The sequence below is a fragment of the Sapajus apella genome, unplaced genomic scaffold (assembly GCF_009761245.1).
Source record: "Sapajus apella isolate SASKATOON/1434 unplaced genomic scaffold, GSC_monkey_1.0 scaffold34, whole genome shotgun sequence".
NCBI classification, from domain to species: Eukaryota; Metazoa; Chordata; class Mammalia; order Primates; family Cebidae; genus Sapajus; species Sapajus apella.
The window spans coordinates 7,300,319-7,318,505 of record NW_022436974.1 but is presented as its reverse complement, the minus strand read 5'-3'; the positions used below and the strand labels follow the sequence as shown (position 1 = coordinate 7,318,505).

Sequence of the window (18,187 nt, the reverse complement as noted above, 5' to 3'; positions counted from 1 at the left end):
AGAGATAAGCTTAGCCCCTCAAGAATGCTGCCTTGCTGAGGAAGGACAGCCCCACCCCTGCTTCCCTGGGCTCCGTGAGCAATGCTGGCTGAAGGGGCTTTCTGTCCTCCATGGTGATTTGTAAACCAAAAACTGACAGTGGAAAACCCAGAGATGGCTGAGTGTTTACAAGATGAGGGCATATTGGCTCAGATCCGGGTTCTTAGGCTGCTGCAGCTGGTGCTCTCACCACTTTGAGACACTAGAAGGCCCCCCACGAGGCTGCCCAGACTGTTGACCCTCCAGTAGTCCTCCCAGGATGGAGAAAGGACAACCATTTCCATGACTGCTCCTTCCTTCCTCCGGACCCTGCCCTAGGTCATCAGCTGCTGGGCTCTCTCTGGAGCACATCCCAAGTCCAGCCTCCCCGCACCCCCGCAATTCAGAGCCGTCACAGTCAGTCCTGGAGTCGGGGGGGGGAGATACATAACACATCTGCCCAGTTATCCAGGCCACTGACCCAGACAGAAAGGTTCTCACAGCGTGACATTAATTATTTTAGAATTTACAGCTCTCAGCATAACTATTGCTTCGACGTTCTGTATTTGAAGTAGTCAATCTTTCATAGAGTAGAAGGAGCACAGCTCGTCTCCTCCCTTCCCTTCTCCCTCACATACCCCTATCACAATGCTGTCACGCATACATTCACAACTTCTCAGCCTCAGTTTCCCTACCTGTGCAACGGGGCTCATATTACTTTGCCCACTTGAGCCAGGTGATCTCCTGAAGAGAAGGAAATAATGTGGGACTGGAGTTGGAATTCTGGTTCCAAAAGGAGGGGACTGGGGGGCATTTGGGGCTCCTCCTACCTTTCTGCGAGACCTATTCAAGCCCTGAAAATTCTCCGTCTCCTCAGGAGAAGCCACAGAACAAACGGTTTCCCAAGCGTCGGAGGAGGGCAGACAACACAACAAAGCAGGGAATCGGGTTAGAACGGGTTATGCTCTGATTTTCTGGAAAATGGGCAAACGGGGCGGGGACTGGGGAGGACTCAGCCAGCAGGGAGTTTGGAGGCCGCGCGCGCCGCCGCGGAGCATGACGGCCACGGTCGCCTAGCAACCAGCGGGGATGCGCGGGGCGCCTGGGTGGGCGAGGAGAGCTCGCCGCCGCCGCTGCCGCGCGCCCTCGGGCCCCGGGGACCGCGGGAAAACTTTGCGGCTCTTCTGCGCTGGGGCGTCTGCGCCAGGCCCGGCCGACAGAGCAATGCGCCCCGCGGGCTGAGGGAAGACTGTGCGGCCGCGGCCCAGCGCCCGGCCCGGGTAGCCGCGGAGAAAGTTGGCGCGCGGCTGACGGCGCCTTGAAGCAGCAAGGTGCCCGGGCCGAGCTGCCCTCAAGTTTCTGCGGCGATTTCTCACTCTCAGGGGGTTGGAAGGCCCGAATCCCGCGGGACCCCGGCTCACGTATTCTGAGCGCTGGGAGAGAGAAGCCCGCGCTTTTCCCGGCGACCTGCGCTTGAGCTGATGCGTGGTGGGTTCGCCCTGGATGGTAGCGATTCGAGTTTTGTTTTCTGCTTTTCTTCTCCCCCAGACAGTGAGTTTGTGGAAGCCTCGCCCGCATCCTACAGCCCAGACGAGTTAGGTAAGTCTGCACCTTTTGTCTTTTATTTTTCGTCGCAATTCTGCCGGAGAACCGAGAGTTTGGGAGGCGCCGAGATGAACTTAGCCAGGCGTGGGGCTGGGGTCGGGGTGCGGAGGGAAATGGCCAGGGGACACCTGCTGCCTTCGTGGCAGAAACCGGCCTTTCCTTGGCGCTGTGCTTCGAGGGTGGCGGGGCAAGTGTCCAATGTGCTGAGTGTGTGTGAGTGTGTGTGTGTGTGTGTGTGTGTGTGTGTGTGCGCGCGCGCGCGCGCCTGGGTCAGTGGTGCTGCTCTGAGGAGCCTGGCACAGCAAACTTCCAGACCTGGGGCTTCTGTAATCTGCGCTCATCATGCCGGAGTGACACAGGCGGCTGGTTCTGTCTTACCAAGTACCTGGCAGGAGAAGGACGTTGCGTGGTTCGTCCTTACCCTGAATTTAATGAAGTCAGGGGCTGAAAACGGCAGTGTAATTATTAAACTATAAGACCCGGGAGCTGCTTCCCTCCCTAGTTTCTATTCCTCAGTTAGCCTGTAGGCGTCTTCCATCCTCATTGCCTGTCATGGTAAGTGGAGATTTGTGATGGGTGAAGCGGGACGCTCTTGTCAGAGACAGGCTGAAGAGAGAGTGAAGAGAAAGAAATGCGAATGGTCAGGATCTCTCTAACTTCCTGCCACCCCATTCTCACTGGGTGGCTTAGTGGTTGGGTCCTTCTCTCTTTTTCTTCTGCTGTCAGGGTTAGTTTAGCTGCTACTGGTCTGGGCTATCAAGTGTGTCCTTACTGCTTTCATCTCTAGCCTGAATATCTTGCCTTCCTACCATGAAATGAAAGGATTTATTTGATGATATATGTTGACAGTAAAGGAGGAGGGGAACTGTCCACAAAGAGCCGTTTAAACACATTTATCCTCAGTAACACGCTCAGCTGTGGGCACCCTGTTCCTGGTCAGCCTCTTGTGCTGGGAAGAATGTCCTCATCAAGTCCCACAGGACCTGAAGCAAAATTCCACCTTGACAACGACTTTCATTCATTTCTAGGAGCCAAGCACCCGAAATAGGTCTAGATCAAGGTTGGCATTCTGTGGCAGGGAAGGAGTACCAGGTTTTATTCAGAGGATGTGTTTCTGGCAAGTTGTGAGGCAATCACATCTCTATCAATGGAATCATAGACTAAATGCATGAGCAAAACTAGCTTTTGAGACACATTGTGGTGAATCATTTTATGAAATGAAACTGACATCTAAACCATAGCTTTGCATGATGTGATTTATTAAGAGGGCAGGTACTTGATGCTCTGCTCCACGCATGTATAATTGTATGTTAATGACACTAGCATTGATGCCTCACAGTGTGACAGAAGCTATTTGGTCCTAGGTCATCCATAAACATAAGCAATGGCAGGATGAGCATTGCTTGCTCTGAGAAACCCGCCAGTATAACTACTAAATTTGCATTCACAAGAATGATTTGTATAGCAGGAAGGCCCAGGTATTTGACCCTTTTTCATCTCCATATCTCCCTCTGGGACTTTCAGACTGGACTGCCCCCATGAGGCAGTGACAAATATGGGCATCCTTTCAAATTAGCAATATAGAATAAAAAAACAGTGTTTTTTCTCTTCAGCTCCCCTATTGTAAAAGCCCAGTTTCTCATGAGGAGTTTAGAGTGTGTGTCTTAGTCCATTTGGGTTTCTATATCAAAACCAGACTGGGTCATTTGTAAACAACAGAAATGTATTTCTCACAAATTCTGGAGGCTGGGAATTCCAAGATCAAGAGACTGGCAGACTCAGTGTCTGGTGAGGGCCTGCTTCCTGGTTCACAGATGGCTATCTTCTCACTGTGTCCTCAACATGGCAGAAGAGGGCCAGGGAGCTCTTGCCGTCTCTTTTCTAAGGACACTAATCCCTGTGGTGAGAGCTCCATCCTTGTGACCTAATCACTCCCCAAAGGCCTCAACTCCAAATACCGTGACATTGAGGATTAGGTTTCAACATGTAAATTTTGAGGGGATATGAATATTCAGTCTATAGCAGTGTGATGGGAACCATGGGGTTCCCTTCTGGATTCTGGGCTTGCAGGGTGATAGAGAAAATAAAACAGAAGTCTGAGAGTTTGAGATCAAAGTCCTAGCTTTCACTCTGCTCCAGCTTCTTTAGCAGACATGTTAACTAGCCTTAGTTTCTTCATCTGCAAAAAGCAGGGGTTATGCCCAGTAATCTCTGAGGTGTCTCCGAGTTCTACTTCTCACCTCTTAAAGTGCTGAGAGGGGCTGTAAGGCAAAGGAGGCCTATAGCCATTGGGAATTCATTGTTTATATTCATGTGCCATGCTGTTTGGGTACATGGTGTCCTGAAGGACAGAGCAGCTCTCTGGATCAGACTGCTTTGTTTTCATGCTAGTCAGGTCAAAGACAGAGCTGTCATTTCTCCCTTGGAAAGAGTCATGATGGCTTTTGGTACTTTTCTTAGACACACAGCAGGAAAAATGCCTCCTATAGCAGTTGATGAGCTTGTCAAGCAGCTATTCTTTCTGGAGCACAGATGAGCACAGGTTCACTCCTGGCCAGAATGTGAGAAGAGGCAGAGGAAAGTTAAAAGAAAATTGTTTTTCTACTGATAATACTTCTTCTTTTTCTTCTTCTTCCTCTTCCTCCTCCTCCTCCTCCTCCTCCTCTTTTTCTTCTTTCTTCTTCCTTCTTCTTCTTGTTTTGAGATGGAGTCTCGCATTGTTGCCCAGGCTAGAGTGTAGTGGCATGATCTTGGCTCACTGCAACCTCCGTCTCCCGGGGTTCAAGCTATTCTCCTGCCTCAGCCTCCCAAGTAGCTGGGACTACAGATGTCCGCCACCATGCCCAGCTAAGTTTTGGAAATTTAGTAGTGGTGGGGTTTCGCATGTTAGCCTGGCTAGTGTCGAACTCCTGACCTCAGGTGATTCGCCCGTGTCGGACTCCCAAAGTGCTGGGATTACGGACATGAGCCACTGTGCCTGGCCTATACTCACAATACTTCTGACACCCAATGTGTGGGTTTTCTACACCAAGTAATTCTTTTTTTTTTCCATTGATTTATTTTATTGCATTTTAGGTTTTGGGGTACATGTGAAGAACATGCAAGATTGTTGCATAGGTACACATGTGGCAGTGTGATTTTCTGCCTTCCTCCCTATCACCTACATCTGGCATCTCTCCCCTTGCTATCTTTCCCGAACTCCCCACCCCCCACCGTCCCTCCCCTATTTCCCCCCAACTGACCCCAGTGTGTAGTGCTCCCCTCCCTGTGTCCATGTGTTCTCATTGTTCAACACCCGCCTATGAGTGAGAACATGCGGTGTTTGATCTTCTGCTCTTCTGTCAGTTTGCTGAGAATGATGGTTTCCAGATTCATCCATGTCCCTACAAAGGACACAAACTCATCGTTTTTGATGGCTGCATAATATTCCATGGTGTATATGTGCCACATTTTCTCTGTCCAATCTATCATCGATGGGCATTTGGGTTGGTTCCAGGTCTTTGCTATTGTAAACAGTGCTGCAATGAACATTCATGTGCATGTGTCCTTACAGTAGAACGATTTATAATCCTTTGGATATATACCCAGTAATGGGATGGCTGGGTGAAATGGAATTTCTATTTCTAGGTCCTTGAGGAATCGCCACACTTTCTTCCACAGTGGTTGAACTAATTTACACTCCCACCAACAGTGTAAAAGTGTTCCTATTTCTCCACATCCTCTCCAGCACCTGTTGTCTCTAGATTTTTTAATGATCGCCATTCTAACTGGCGTGAGATGGTATATCAATGTAGTTTTGATTTGCATTTCTCTGATGACCAGTGATGATGAGCATTTTTTCATATGTTTGTTGGCCTCATGTATGTCTTCTTTCATAAAGTATCTGTTCATATCCTTTGCCCACTTTTGAATGGGCTTGTTTGTTTTTTTCTTGTAAATCTGCTTTAGTTCTTTGTAAATTCTGGATATCAGCCCTTTGTCAGATGGGTAAACTGCAAAAATTTTTCCCATTCTGTTGGTTGCCGATTCACCCTAATGACTGTTTCTTTTGCCGTGCAGAAGCTGTGGAGTTTGATTAGGTCCCATTTGTCTATTTTGGCTTTTATTGTCAGTGCTTTTGGTGTTTTGGTCATGAAGTCCTTGCCTACGCCTATGTCTGGAATGGTTTTGCCTAGATTTTTATCTAGGGTTTTTATGGTGTTAGGTCTTATGTTTAAGTCTTTAATCCATCTGGAGTTAATTTTAGTGTAAGGTGTCAGGAAGGGGTCCAGTTTCTGCTTTCTGCACATGGCTAGCCAGTTTTTCTAACACCATTTATTAAACAGGGAATCTTTTCCCCATTGCTTGTTTTTGTCTGGTTTGTCAAAGATCAGATGGTTGTAGATATGTTGTGTTGCCTCTGAGACCTCTGTTCTGTTCCATTGGTCTATATCTCTGTTTTGGTACCAGTACCATGCTGTTTTGATTACTGTAACCTTGTAGTATAGTTTGAAGTCTGGTAGTGTGATGCCTCCCGCTTTGTTCATTTTGCTTAGAATTGACTTGGCTATGCGTGATCTTTTTTGGTTCCATATGAAGTTTAAGGTGTTTTTTTCCAGTTCTGTGAAGAAGGTCATTGGTAGCTTGATGGGCATAGCGTTGAATCTGTAAATTACTTTGGGCAGTCCGGCCATTTTCATGATATTGATTCTTCCTAACCATGAACATGGAATGTTTCTCTATCTGTTTGTGTCCTCTCTTATTTCGTTGAGCAGTGGCTTATAGTTCTCCTTGAAGAGGTCCTTTACGTTCCTTGTTAGTTGTATTCCTAGGTATTTTATTTTCTTTGTGGCAATTGTGAATGGCAGTTCATTCTTGATTTGGCTCTCTTTAAGTCTGTTATTGGTGTATAGCAATGTATGTGATTTTTGCACGTTGATTTTGTATCCTGAGACTTTGCTGAAGTTGATTATCAGTTTCAGGAGATTTTGGGCTGAGACGATGGGGTCTTGTAGATATACAATCATGTCGTCTGCAAATAGACACAGTTTGACTTCCTCCTTTCCTATTTGAATACCCTTTATTTATTTTTCTTGCCTGCTTGCTCTGGCTAGAACTTCCAGTACTATATTGAATAGGAGTGGTGAGAGAGGGCATCCTTGTCTAGTGCCAGATTTCAAGGGGAATGCTACCAGTTTTTGCCCATTCAGTATGATATTGGCTGTTGGTTTGTCATAAATAGCTTTTATTATTTTGAGATAGGTTCCGTCAATACCTAGCTTATTGAGGGTTTTTAGCATAAAGGGCTGTTGAATTTTGTCAAAGGCCTTCTCTGCATCAGTTGAGATAATCATGTAGTTTTTGTCTTTGGTTCTGTTTATGTGGTGAATTACGTTTATAGACTTGCGTATGTTGAACCCTCCTTGCATCCCCGGGGTGAAGCCTCCTTGATCATGGTGGAAAAGCTTTTTGATGTGCTGTTGCAATCGGCTTGCCAGTATTTTATTGAAGATTTTTGCGTCTATGTTCATCATGAATATTGGCCTGAAGTTTTCTTTTCTTGTTGAGTCTCTGCTGGGTTTTGGTATCAGGATGATGTTGGTCTCATAAAATGATTTGGGAAGGATTCCCTCTTTTTGTATTGTTTGGAATAGTTTCAGAAAGAAAGGCACCACCTCCTCTTTGTATGTCTGGTAGAATTCGGCTGTGAACCCGTTTGGACCTGCGCCTTTTTTGGGTGGTAAGCTCTTAACTGCTGCCTCAACTTCCGACCTTGTTATGGGTCTGTTCAGGGTTTTGGCTTCTTCCTGGTTTAGGCTTGGGAGGAGGCAGGTGTCCAGGAATTTATCCATTTCTTCCAGGTTTACTAGTTTATGTGCATAGAGTTGTTTGTAATAATCTCTGATGATGGTTTGAATTTCTGTGGAATTTGTGGTGATATCCCCTTTATCGTTTTTTATTGCATTAATTTGGTTATTCTCTCTTTTCTTTTTTATTAATCTGGCTAGTGGTCTGTCTATTTTGTTGATCTTTTCAAAAAACCAGCTCCTGGATTTATTGATTTTTTGAAGGGTTTTTTGTGTCTCTATCTCCTTCATTTCTGCTCTGATCTTAGCTATTTCTTGTCTTCTGCTAGGTTTTGAGTTTTTTTGATCTTGCTCCTCTAGCTCTTTCAGTTTTGACGATAGGGTGTCAATTTTTGATCTCTCCTTGCTTCTCATGTGGGCACTTATTGCTATATATTTTCCTCTAGAGACTGCTTTAAATGTGTCCCAGAGATTCTGGTACGTTGTGTCTTCATTCTCGTTGGTTTCAAAGAACATCTTTATGTCTGCCTTCATTTCATTGTTTATACAGTCAACATTCAAGAGCAAGTTGTTCAGTTTCCATGAAGCTGTGCGGTTCTGGGTTGGTTTTTGAATTCTGAGTTCTAACTTGATTGCACTGTGGCCTGAGAGACTGTTTGTTATGATTTCTGTTCTTTTGCATTTGCTGAGGAGTGATTTACTCCCAAATATGTGATCAATTTTAGAGTAGGTGTGATGTGGTGCTGAGAAGAATGTATATTCTGTGGGTTTGGGGTGGAGAGTTCTGCAAATGTCTATTACGTTTGCTTGGTCCAGGTCTGAGTTCAAGTCCTGGATATCCTTGTTAATTTTCTGTCTGGTTGGTCTGTCTAATATTGACAATGGGGTGTTAAAGTCTCCCACTATAATTGTGTGGGAGTCTAAGTCTCTTTGTAAGTCATTAAGAACTTGCCTTATGTATCTGGGTGCTCCTGTATTGGGTGCGTATATATTTAGGATTGTTAGCTCTTCTTGTTGCATTGATCCTTTTACCATTATGTAATGTCCTTCTTTGTCTCTTTTGATCTTTGTTGCTATAAAGTCTAATTTATCAGAGATGAGAATTGCAACTCCTGCTTTTTTTGCTCTCCATTTGCTTGGTAAATCTTCCTCCATCCCTTTATTTTGAGCCTTTGTATATCATTGCATGTGAGATGGGTTTCCTGGATACAGCACACCGATGGGTTTTGGCTTTTTATCCAATTTGCCAGTCTGTGTCTTTTGATTGGGGCATTTAGTCCATTTACATTTAGGGTTAATATTGTTATGTGTGAATTTGATACTGGCATTTTGGTGCTAGCTGGCTGTTTTGCCCATCAGTTGATGCAGATTCTTCATTGCGTTGATTCTCCTGACCTTTTGGCATGTTTTTGGAGTGGCTGGTACTGGTTGTTCCTTTATATGTGTAGAGCCTCTTTCAGGAGCTCTTGTAAAGCTGGCCTGGTGGTGACGAAATCTCTGAGTATTTGCATGTTCACAAAGGATTTTATTTTTCCTTCACTTATGAAGCTTAGTTTGGCTGGATAGGAGATTCTGAGTTAAAAGTTCTTTTCTTTAAGGATGTTGAATATTGGCCCCCACTCTCTTCTGGCTTGTAGGGTTTCTGCTGAGAGATCTGCTGTGATTCTGATGGGCTTCCCTTTGTGGGTATCCCGACCTCTCTCTCTGGCTGCCGTTAGTATTTTCTCCTTCATTTCAACCCTGGTGAATCTGACGATTATGTGCCTTGGGGTTGCTCTTCTTGAGGAATATCTTTGTGGTGTTCTCTGTATTTCCTGGCCTTGAATATTGGCCTGCCTTGCTAGATTGGGAAAGTTTTCCTGGATAATATCCTGAAGAGTATTTTCCAGCTTGGGTTCATTCTCTTCGTCGCATTCAGGTACGCCTATCAAACGTAGATTAGGTCTTTTCACATAGTCCCACATTTCTTGGAGACTTTGTTCATTCCTTTTTACCCCTTTTTCTCTATTCTTGCCTTCCCGTTTTATTTCATTGAGTTGATCTTCGACCTCTGATATCCTTTCTTCTGCTTGGTCAATTCGGCTATTGAAACTTGTGCGTGCTTCGCAAAGTTCTCGTGTTGTGTTTTTCAGCTCCATCAATTCACTTACATTCCTTTCTGTTTTGTCCATTCTCGTTAGCATTTTGTGAAATCTTTTTTCAAGGTTCTTAGTTTCTTTGCATTGGGTTAGAACATGTTCTTTTAGTTCACAGAAGTTTCTTCCTACCCACCTTCTGAAGTCTGATTCTGTCATTTCATTGCACTCGTTCTCCATCCAACCTTGTTCCCTTGCTGGTGAGGAGTTGTGATCCCTTGTAGGAGGAGAGGTGTTCTGGTTTCGGGTGTTTTCATCCTTTTTGCACTGGTTTCTTCCCATCTTTATGGATTTATCCACCTGTCATCTTTGTAGTTGTTGGCTTTCAGATTGGGTCTCTGAGTGGATGTTCTGTTTGTTGATGATGAGGTTATTTCTGTTTCTTAGTTTTCCTTCTAACAGTCTGGCCCCTCTGCTGTAGGTCTGCTGAGTTCCACTCCAGGCCCTGCTTGCCTAGGGATCACCTGCAGCAGCTGCCATACAGTAAGGGTTGCTACCAGTTTTCTTCTTCTGCTATCTTTGTCCCAGAAGGATACCCGCCAAATGTCAGTCTGATCTCTCCTTTATGAGGTGACTCTTTGGATATACAGGGGTCAGGGAGCTGCTTGAGGAGACAGTCTGTTCTTTATAGGAGCTCAAATGCTGAGCTGTGAGCTCCGTTGTTCATTCAGAGCTGCTGGACAGGTACGTTTAGGTCTGCTGCAGCAGAGCTCATAAACTGCTTTTTGTTCCCAGGTGCCCTGTCCCAGGGATTTAGGGCTTTATTTATGAGTTTCCGTTGTGCTGCTGCCTTCTTTTTTTTTTCCTTCAGAGCTGCCCTGCCCAGCAAGGAGGCAGCCTAGTCACTGTCTACCTGTAGAGGCTTTGCTGAGCTGCCGTGGGCTCTACCCAGCTGCCTAGTGAGCTTCCCTGCAGTCCTGTTAATATGGGTGTAGTTAGAACTGCCTTGGCAATGGTGGCCCACCTCTGTATTGGCGAACTCTCTCTGTAATGGCGGTTTGCCTCGGCAACAGTGGGCTGCCTCAGCAATGGCGGGTTGCCTCGGCAACAGCGGGCTGCCTTAGCAGAGGCTGACTACCTCTGTAGTGTTGGAGTGCCTCAGTAATGGCGGATGCCCCTCCCTCACCGAGCTGGACCGTCGGGAGCTCAGCTGCGCTTGCTGTGAAACTCAATCCAGAGAGTTTCTGATTGCTGTTCTTTTGTGAGGGTGGAACCAGCCGAGTCTGATCGCCTGGCTCCCTGCCTCAGAGCGTTTTTTTTTTTTTTTTTTTTTTTTCAAGGTTGGTGTTCCAGTCGCCTGTTGAAGAGGCGCCGGGATCTGTGTGTTTTCCCGTGCGGAGACTCACTGCGCTGGCTTAAACAGTGGCACTGAGATTCGTGGCGCTTTTTTTGCCCTCTACTGTTCTGGTTCCCTGTTCAGTCCCCTTTTTAAACAGATGAATGGGCAACTTCCCGTGGCTCCAATCGCCAGCCAAAAGGGCACCCGGACCAGTGTATTTTGTATGGAGCACCAGGGCACTGACAAAGCAGCTGCGCTGGCTGAAACAGCCACGCTGGTGGCCCTTGGGGCTCCTCTGCCTGGGAATTTCCTAGTCTGTGGGTGATAAAAAATGTGGGGTCCACTCACCCTCTGCGCTTTCACTGGGAGCTGCAATCCTGAGCTGTTCCTAAATGGCCATCTTGGATCGATCCCCCCAAGTAATTCTTTAATGCTTTGCAGCCACCAACCAGATGTCCTACAGTTTAATTAAATTTTACCACTACCCAAAGTTAGCACAGGCCCTATAGGGTTAAGGGCTCAGTCTTGCAAGACTACCTACCACTTCAGATATCAACTGCAAGTGGTGGGTCCACATATTACCAATACTTATGTCTGACTTGGCTACAAATCAGGGCTTCCTACAACCTTCTTTTGGTTTCTGTAATTTACTTTAATAGCTTATAGAACTCAGGGAAACACTATACTTATGTTTACCAGGTTATTATAAAAGACACAAATGAACAGCTGGATGAAGAGATATAGAGGGTGAAGTCTGGAAGGGTCCAAAGTACAGGAGCTTCTGTCCTTTTAGATCTGGGGTGCACCACCCTCCTGGCTCATGGATAGGTTCACTAACTCAGAAACTCTCTATACCCTCATTTAGGGTTTTTATGGTTGTTCCACTAGGGATGATTGATTGAATCATTGACCATGGGTGATTAACTGAATCCCCAGTCCCTTTCCCTCCCCAAAGGTCAGGTGTGTATGTGGCAGGACTGGGGGAGGAAGGGGAGAGAGTAAGTGGGTGGGGCTGGAAATTTCAACCTTTTAATAATTTAGTTGGTTCTTCCCACAACCAGCCCCCATCCTGAACCTAAGGACTTTCAGCCACCAGTTATCTCATTAGCCTAAATTCAGGTATGGTTACAAGGTACTTGTTATGAATCAAAAAAGATGCTCCTGTCACCTTTATCACTCAGGAAATTTCAAGGGTTTTAGGAGTTCTGTGCTGAGAACCAGGGATAAAAACCAAATACACACATATTTTTTTATTACATCGTAGCGTCACAGAAGTCCTAAAAATTTAGTTTGAATTCGATTGCAGTTACTTGTGACCTTGGGCAGGTGATTAAACTGCTTTAAATCTCAGTTGGGACCTTGCCTGGATATGGTAAATGGTGTATGTAAAGTCCATGTATTGAATGTGCTTGGAATTCAGGAAGTGCTTCTATTTTATTGTTTTATTATTATTATTCATTTAAAACATACTTATTTCCCAAGCCTCAAGGATGAAATTTCCCAATCCTCTTTTATTAGTTATCCCACCTACTAATCAAATCTTTTTTATTTCTGGAAACTTCTCTACAACTTAGCTTGTCTCCAAAAAGAGATAGTCAGGAATGGTGATTAGGTCAGTGGAATTATTTAATGATTTGTCCCTGAAGCCACATGTGGAATGGTTTTCTGTCTGAGGTTTTGGTGATAGTTCCACTGCTTTTTTGTCTCGTGGCTGGTAGTCCATTCCACCTTCAAATTTTTATGCTAGTCTGCAAGTTAATAACTATTGGTTCCTTGGGGGATTGATTCTCAGCGTTGCAGCAAGATCATATAATAAAATTAAGTCACCAAAAAGGGGATTTTTGAAAAAGCAGTAGAGAAAGGGGTATATCTCTGGATGATTGCTGTATTGAAGGTGGCCAGGACGGAGAGTCAAGAAATACGCTTCGTTTCCTCAGGTGGTGGTACCGTTTTCTGAGGAGGCAAAGCCCACACTTTCCCATAGTTTCTATAGCCTTTCTGTAGTTCCATCCATAGCTAGAAGTTACAGCCATCTGAGAGGGTTAGAAAGAATGTGTGGAAAGTTGGGATGAACCCAGATGTTACCACATCTGCCCTGTGAATAACCTTGACTGAGTCTCCTCTACCTGGAGGATAGATATTTGGTTTGACGTAGGAGGAACGCCATGATCTGCATCACTCACACCCACTCTGCTGTTCTAGTTGTATGGAACTGTGGGGCAATCCTCTACATTCAGGTTGGGTTCCTCACCTGCATGCTCCTCCTCCCCCTTCTCCCATTCTCCCCTGGCTTGCTCCTACCCAGCCTTCAACACGAATCCCATGTGTTATGTCCTCCTGGTGGTTTTCAATTTTGGCTGCACATTGGAATCAGGAGGAGCTTTTAGAAGTCCAGAAACCAGTTCCCAATCCTGAACAATTACATCTGAATCTCTGGGATGTGGACCCAAGCATCAGCGTTAATGCTTTTATGTTAATGTTTTTTGTTTGTTTGTTTTTAATCACATCTCAAGTGATTTCAATGTGCAGTTAAGATTGTGAACAACTGCGCTATATTGTGGCCACCTTATTCTTCTTTGTAAGTCTAGCAGCCAGCACAGTGCCCAGCACAAGCTATTCTTCAGTTAGTATTCGTTAAATTACGGAGTGAGGGCACCACCCCGAGACACTTTATCTTTTCACATTTGTATATCTCTAAGACTGGCCTGTCTGCTTATTATAACAGTGCCTTGAGGACTGGATCCTTTCACCTGTGACCTATATCTCCTCTGTTTATTCCTGGGGCTTATCTAGCTTAATTTTTATCTTTCTTAAAAATTGAAATTTTAAAACTCCAATTTCTAAACTTTAGTTTTTTTAGCATAAAAGTATTACATGCTTATTTTAGAAAATCTGGACATTAGAAAGAAGAGTGGGGAGCTCAAGCTCACCACACACAAGCAGACTGGTTCCTTGTTTTCTCAACCTTTCGTAATTTGTTGCCCTTTGGGGTTGCTTGACCCTCTGGCATGCCTCGAGGAGCTCAGTTGCTGCTGTCTCTGCTCAGATCTGGTGAACTGGCCCATGAGTGCCAGGAGAGGAGTGTGTCATGAGAACAGCATTCTAGGGAGCCACCAGGGCTAAATCCCCTGAGGGCCAATATGCAAGGAGAAAGTGTTTTCTTGTGCTATTCTGGCCTTCCTCATTCAGGCAGGTTGTATGCTGGGTCTTATTAGGATAAACGATGACATTTGTATAGCTTCCTTAAAATAATAAGTTAAGTACTTTCCAGTCTCTTCCCACCTGCTTGTCCTCCAAAAATATGGGATGAGATTGAAGCTTTGGATCGCAGTGTGTGTTTATGCCTTAGTCGGAATAGGTTAAACCCCAGTGTGAGTAGCTTAGCAAAAGGAAGGCTGCATTTCTTGCTTGTGCAGTGGTCCAGTGTGGAGTTGTCAGAGGTCTGTGCTTTATGTGTCATTGAGGACCTCAGCTTCTTCCATTTTCTGGCTTCAACATCTTCTAGGGGCTCAGATTCTTTCACTAATGCTTTGCATTCATTTGTCAGGTAAGTGAATCAGGTGAGCAAGAAAGAAAGTATGTTCACCCTTGATTGCCTCAGCCAGGAGGCAAAATACTCACTCCCCCTTATTTTCCAAAGCCAAGAACTAGTCCCACAGCCTCACCCAGATGGAATGGGGTGGGGTGGAAAATGTAGTCTAGTTATGTGCCAGGAAATAGAGGAGAACACACACATTGGTGATCACTAGCAGACTCTACCAGTCATATTTCTCTTATTACTCAAACCACCATGACTGAGCTTCATTTTGACCATATGGGTCCTTGGTCTTGGTATTATTTAGGATACAGACTGGGCTGCTCTAAAAACAGCCAAAATGACAGTTACCTAAACAATATGTAAGTTTTTTTTTTTTTTTTTCACTTAGAGCATGAGTAGTCCAGGGCTGATCTGGTGGCTTCAGGGTGTATTATATCCTTAAATGTAATTTCCATGCAGTGGTTCAAGGTGACTGTTTCAGCTTCTACTAGCACATCCACATTCTAGTCCATAGAAGAGGGTGAAGGAAAGTGATTGGTTACCACCTGAAAGCTTCACACATCTAATGGTGTTCACTTATATTCCACTGGCCTCAACTTTAATCGTATGGCTACATGCAGCTCCAAGAAAGCTGGGAAAACTGGGTGGGGATAGGATGAGGTCTATTATCAGAGAATAGCTGGGTAGGGTACAGGAAGAAAAAGATGCTGGATGCCTAGCAATCTTCTTAACAAGTTATAGGAAGCACATCTTAGTGGTTAAGAGCATGGGTATCAAGCCATACTGAGTGGTGAATTTTAGCTCCACCTCTTACTTGCTGTATGACCATAGACAAGAGGTTACTTAATCTCCATCTTCTTTTCCTTGTCCTAAACTTAAAAATCATGTACTATTTTTTGATGCTTTTCCAGGCCCACTTACCATCCTTTATCACTCTTCTCTGTGCCCCGGAACCCTTACCTTTTGGAATGCATCGCCTGGCTTCCTGTTGGATGTGGTCAATAAGAGGCACTGGCAGGAGGGTGGTAAGAAAGAGAACCCATGGTATCTGCTTCCTTCCCATCAGACTGTGGGACAATATGGCTGTGTGATTCTCCTGAAGGGCACAGATCCTATAGAGTGGTCCTCTCTTATAGCATCCTATATTGCTGGATTCTGATAACTCCCTCTTCCAGCTTATGGGTGGTATTAGGGTTCTCCAGAGAGACAGAAAAACAGGATATACATAGATATAGTTGGATGAGAGAGAATTTATTAGGGGAATCTGCTCTTGTGATTATGGAGGGTGAGAAGTCCCATGACAGGCTGTCTGCAAGCTGGGGAACCATGGAATCCATTAGCGAGGCTCAGTCCAAGTCCGAAATCGTCAGAACCATGGAGGCTTATGATGTAACACTCAGTCCAAGGCCAAAAGCCTGAGAGCCTGGGTAACCACTGGTACGAGTACTGGAGTTTAAAAGCCAAACAACCTGGAGTTCTGACGTCTAAGGGCAGGAGAAGAAAGGTGTCCCAACATTTGAGGAGATAGCAAGAATTTGCCTTTCCTTGGCCCTTTTTGTTCCATCCTGGCCCTCAGCCAATTGGATGGTGCCTACTCACACTGAAGGCAGATCTTCCCCGCTCAGTCCACCTACTCAAATGCCAGCATCTTCTGGAAACACCCTCACAGACACACCCAGAAGTAATGCATCACCATCTCTCTAGGTATCCCTTAATTCAGTCAAGTCAACACCTAAAACTAACCATCACAGGGACAGTAGTGGCTCTTCATGGTGACTAGCCCTGGGATGCTTCAACATCATTTGCTGTTTTCTTTAACCCTTTTGTAAATATGGTTGCTTCATTAGACTGTCTTCAGTCCCTCCTTTTGCATATACCATCTATTTCCTGACAGGACCCTGACTGATACGGTGATACAATGGGGATAATAATAGTACTGACCTCAGCCCATGGTGGTGAGGATTAAATGCATTATGTGAGAAATGCCCAATTGTAGTAACTACCATTAATTGTCTTTCTGTCCTTAGACAAGGGCCCTGATACCTTCAAGTATAGTGAAAGCTTTCCAAAAGATTTGGCATATAAGTTAAATAATACTGTCACTTACCTCCTCTTCCCTACCCTCTTTCAGAAGGATGGGTCAAGATTCAAGACTTTTGAACAAATCTGTTCTAAGACAGATACATCTTACATCCAAAGTTGCCTCCCTCCCATTTATATGGGGATGCATAAGGAGAAAGGAACCAAGCTTAATTCACCTACTGTGTCAGGCACTTTATACTTGTAACTATTGTACACAGCTTACTGGCTTGGGTCATGTTACCCACGGTGGTACCCCCAAATATAACAGGCCTGCCCATCTTACTAAGAAATGAAGTCTTTTTTAAGGCTACCTTTCAGTTGTATGTCCAGGAATCCTTAGGTGGTGCTTATTTGCATACAATCAGTTCTGGCTGCTCTGCTCTTGTCAGGGGAGCTGGGATTCAGAAACACCATACTGAGGCCAGTGAACACCATGATAACTGCTCCACACCCTGTCTTCTCCATTTGACACTGGCCATTGCTGCTGCCCCTGCTCGCAGCAGAACTTGGAGGCTAAGCTTTGCTTACTTGAGAGTCTGACTGGTTTCCCAGGGTCCTACTCTCTCCTGGCTGCTTGGATGAGGATATACTCTCCTGTGCACTCTCCAATTGGGCCTAGGTCCTTCTGACTGTGACACAAGCCCAGACCTATCCTAGGTTTTGGGATTGGGTGGGCTATGCAAAGCCCTGAGCTGGCCTCCAACTGACAGGGGCGTCCACACCCCCTGCCTCACCCCAGGCTGTACCCTAGATCTCTCCACCCCTTAGAAGCCTATCTATCCTGCCAGTCTCCTCCCCACCAAGCCCTGAACACAACTTCTGAGAGCTAACTTTTTCTCAGGATGATTGACAGTGGAAAATTCAATTCCCTTTACAGGAAACCTCACCCTACTACAGGGGTGTGGTCTGGCCTCCTGTTCCAACAAAACAATCACAGAAGACTTCAGCATTGTTACACTTCCCTAAATATGAGTAGCTCAGTCTTTTCCGTGATTGATCTTGTTGGGCACATCAGTTTACTTCATCCTCAGAACAACTCAGTGAAGCAGATGGAATTATTTTCATTTTCTGAAGGAGGAAGCAGAGGCTCAGAGAGGTTAAAGCATCTGCCTAGTGTCATTTGGCTAGAGGTAAAGATTAGATTCAACATTTAATCTCTGGCTCCAGAACCAGTTTCAGTTTTCTAGGAAGGAGAGTGCACAAGTTGGTCTCCTCCTAGGGAGATTGTATTGGGAACTAAATAAAATACATTAAAGTATCCAGCACAGGGACAGGCAGCACAATACATGGATATTCAGTATGTATTTGTTGAACAAAAAAATGAATAGTAGGCACTCAAAACTATATACATATATTTTATTTTGTTTACACTTCCAGATAATGATCAATATTATCTGAATAGTGATCTGAAACAGCAACCATAAAAACTCCTCTTGGCTTCCTTCATTTTTTTCCTGCCTTTTCTACTATGTATTGCAGCACAGAGTCCCAGGGACATGAAACTTCCCCTGGTTTCCCAATAGTGCTGTTGCTATTTCTAAAGGAAACAAAACCTTTGCAGCAGTACAATGTGGGGCAAGGCAGTTGAAACCTAAGGAAAATACAAAAGTTCAGGGCAGGTGGACTCAAACTTGGTTGTAAAATTGATCACCACTCCTCTAATGTGGGTTTGCAAAGTGATATTACACATTGCTCAGAAAGTGAGTTTTATTTCAGTGTATTCTAGTTGGGAGAGAGAATGGAG

General features: G+C 45.0%; 1 protein-coding gene and 1 long non-coding RNA gene across 5 annotated transcripts in view; one reads left to right on the top strand and one right to left on the bottom strand.

The window, feature by feature from the left end:
* Positions 1-1,042, bottom strand: part of LOC116563177 — a 115,428-nt gene extending 114,386 nt beyond the window's left edge. Inside the window, exon 1 of the long non-coding RNA XR_004274258.1 lies at positions 849-1,042. This is a non-coding gene — a long non-coding RNA (uncharacterized LOC116563177). The remainder of the gene's footprint in view (positions 1-848) is intronic.
* The window catches only part of AMOTL1 (angiomotin like 1), a 172,661-nt gene that overhangs the window by 33,073 nt on the left and 121,401 nt on the right, over positions 1-18,187 (top strand). For 3 of the 4 annotated variants that reach the window (XM_032295732.1, XM_032295734.1, XM_032295735.1), the window contains exon 3: positions 1,567-1,617. The exons of the other annotated variant lie outside the window; for it this stretch is intronic. In XM_032295732.1, coding sequence (XP_032151623.1) covers positions 1,567-1,617 — 51 coding nt within the window. The remainder of the gene's footprint in view (positions 1-1,566; positions 1,618-18,187) is intronic. 4 annotated transcript variants of the gene reach the window in all.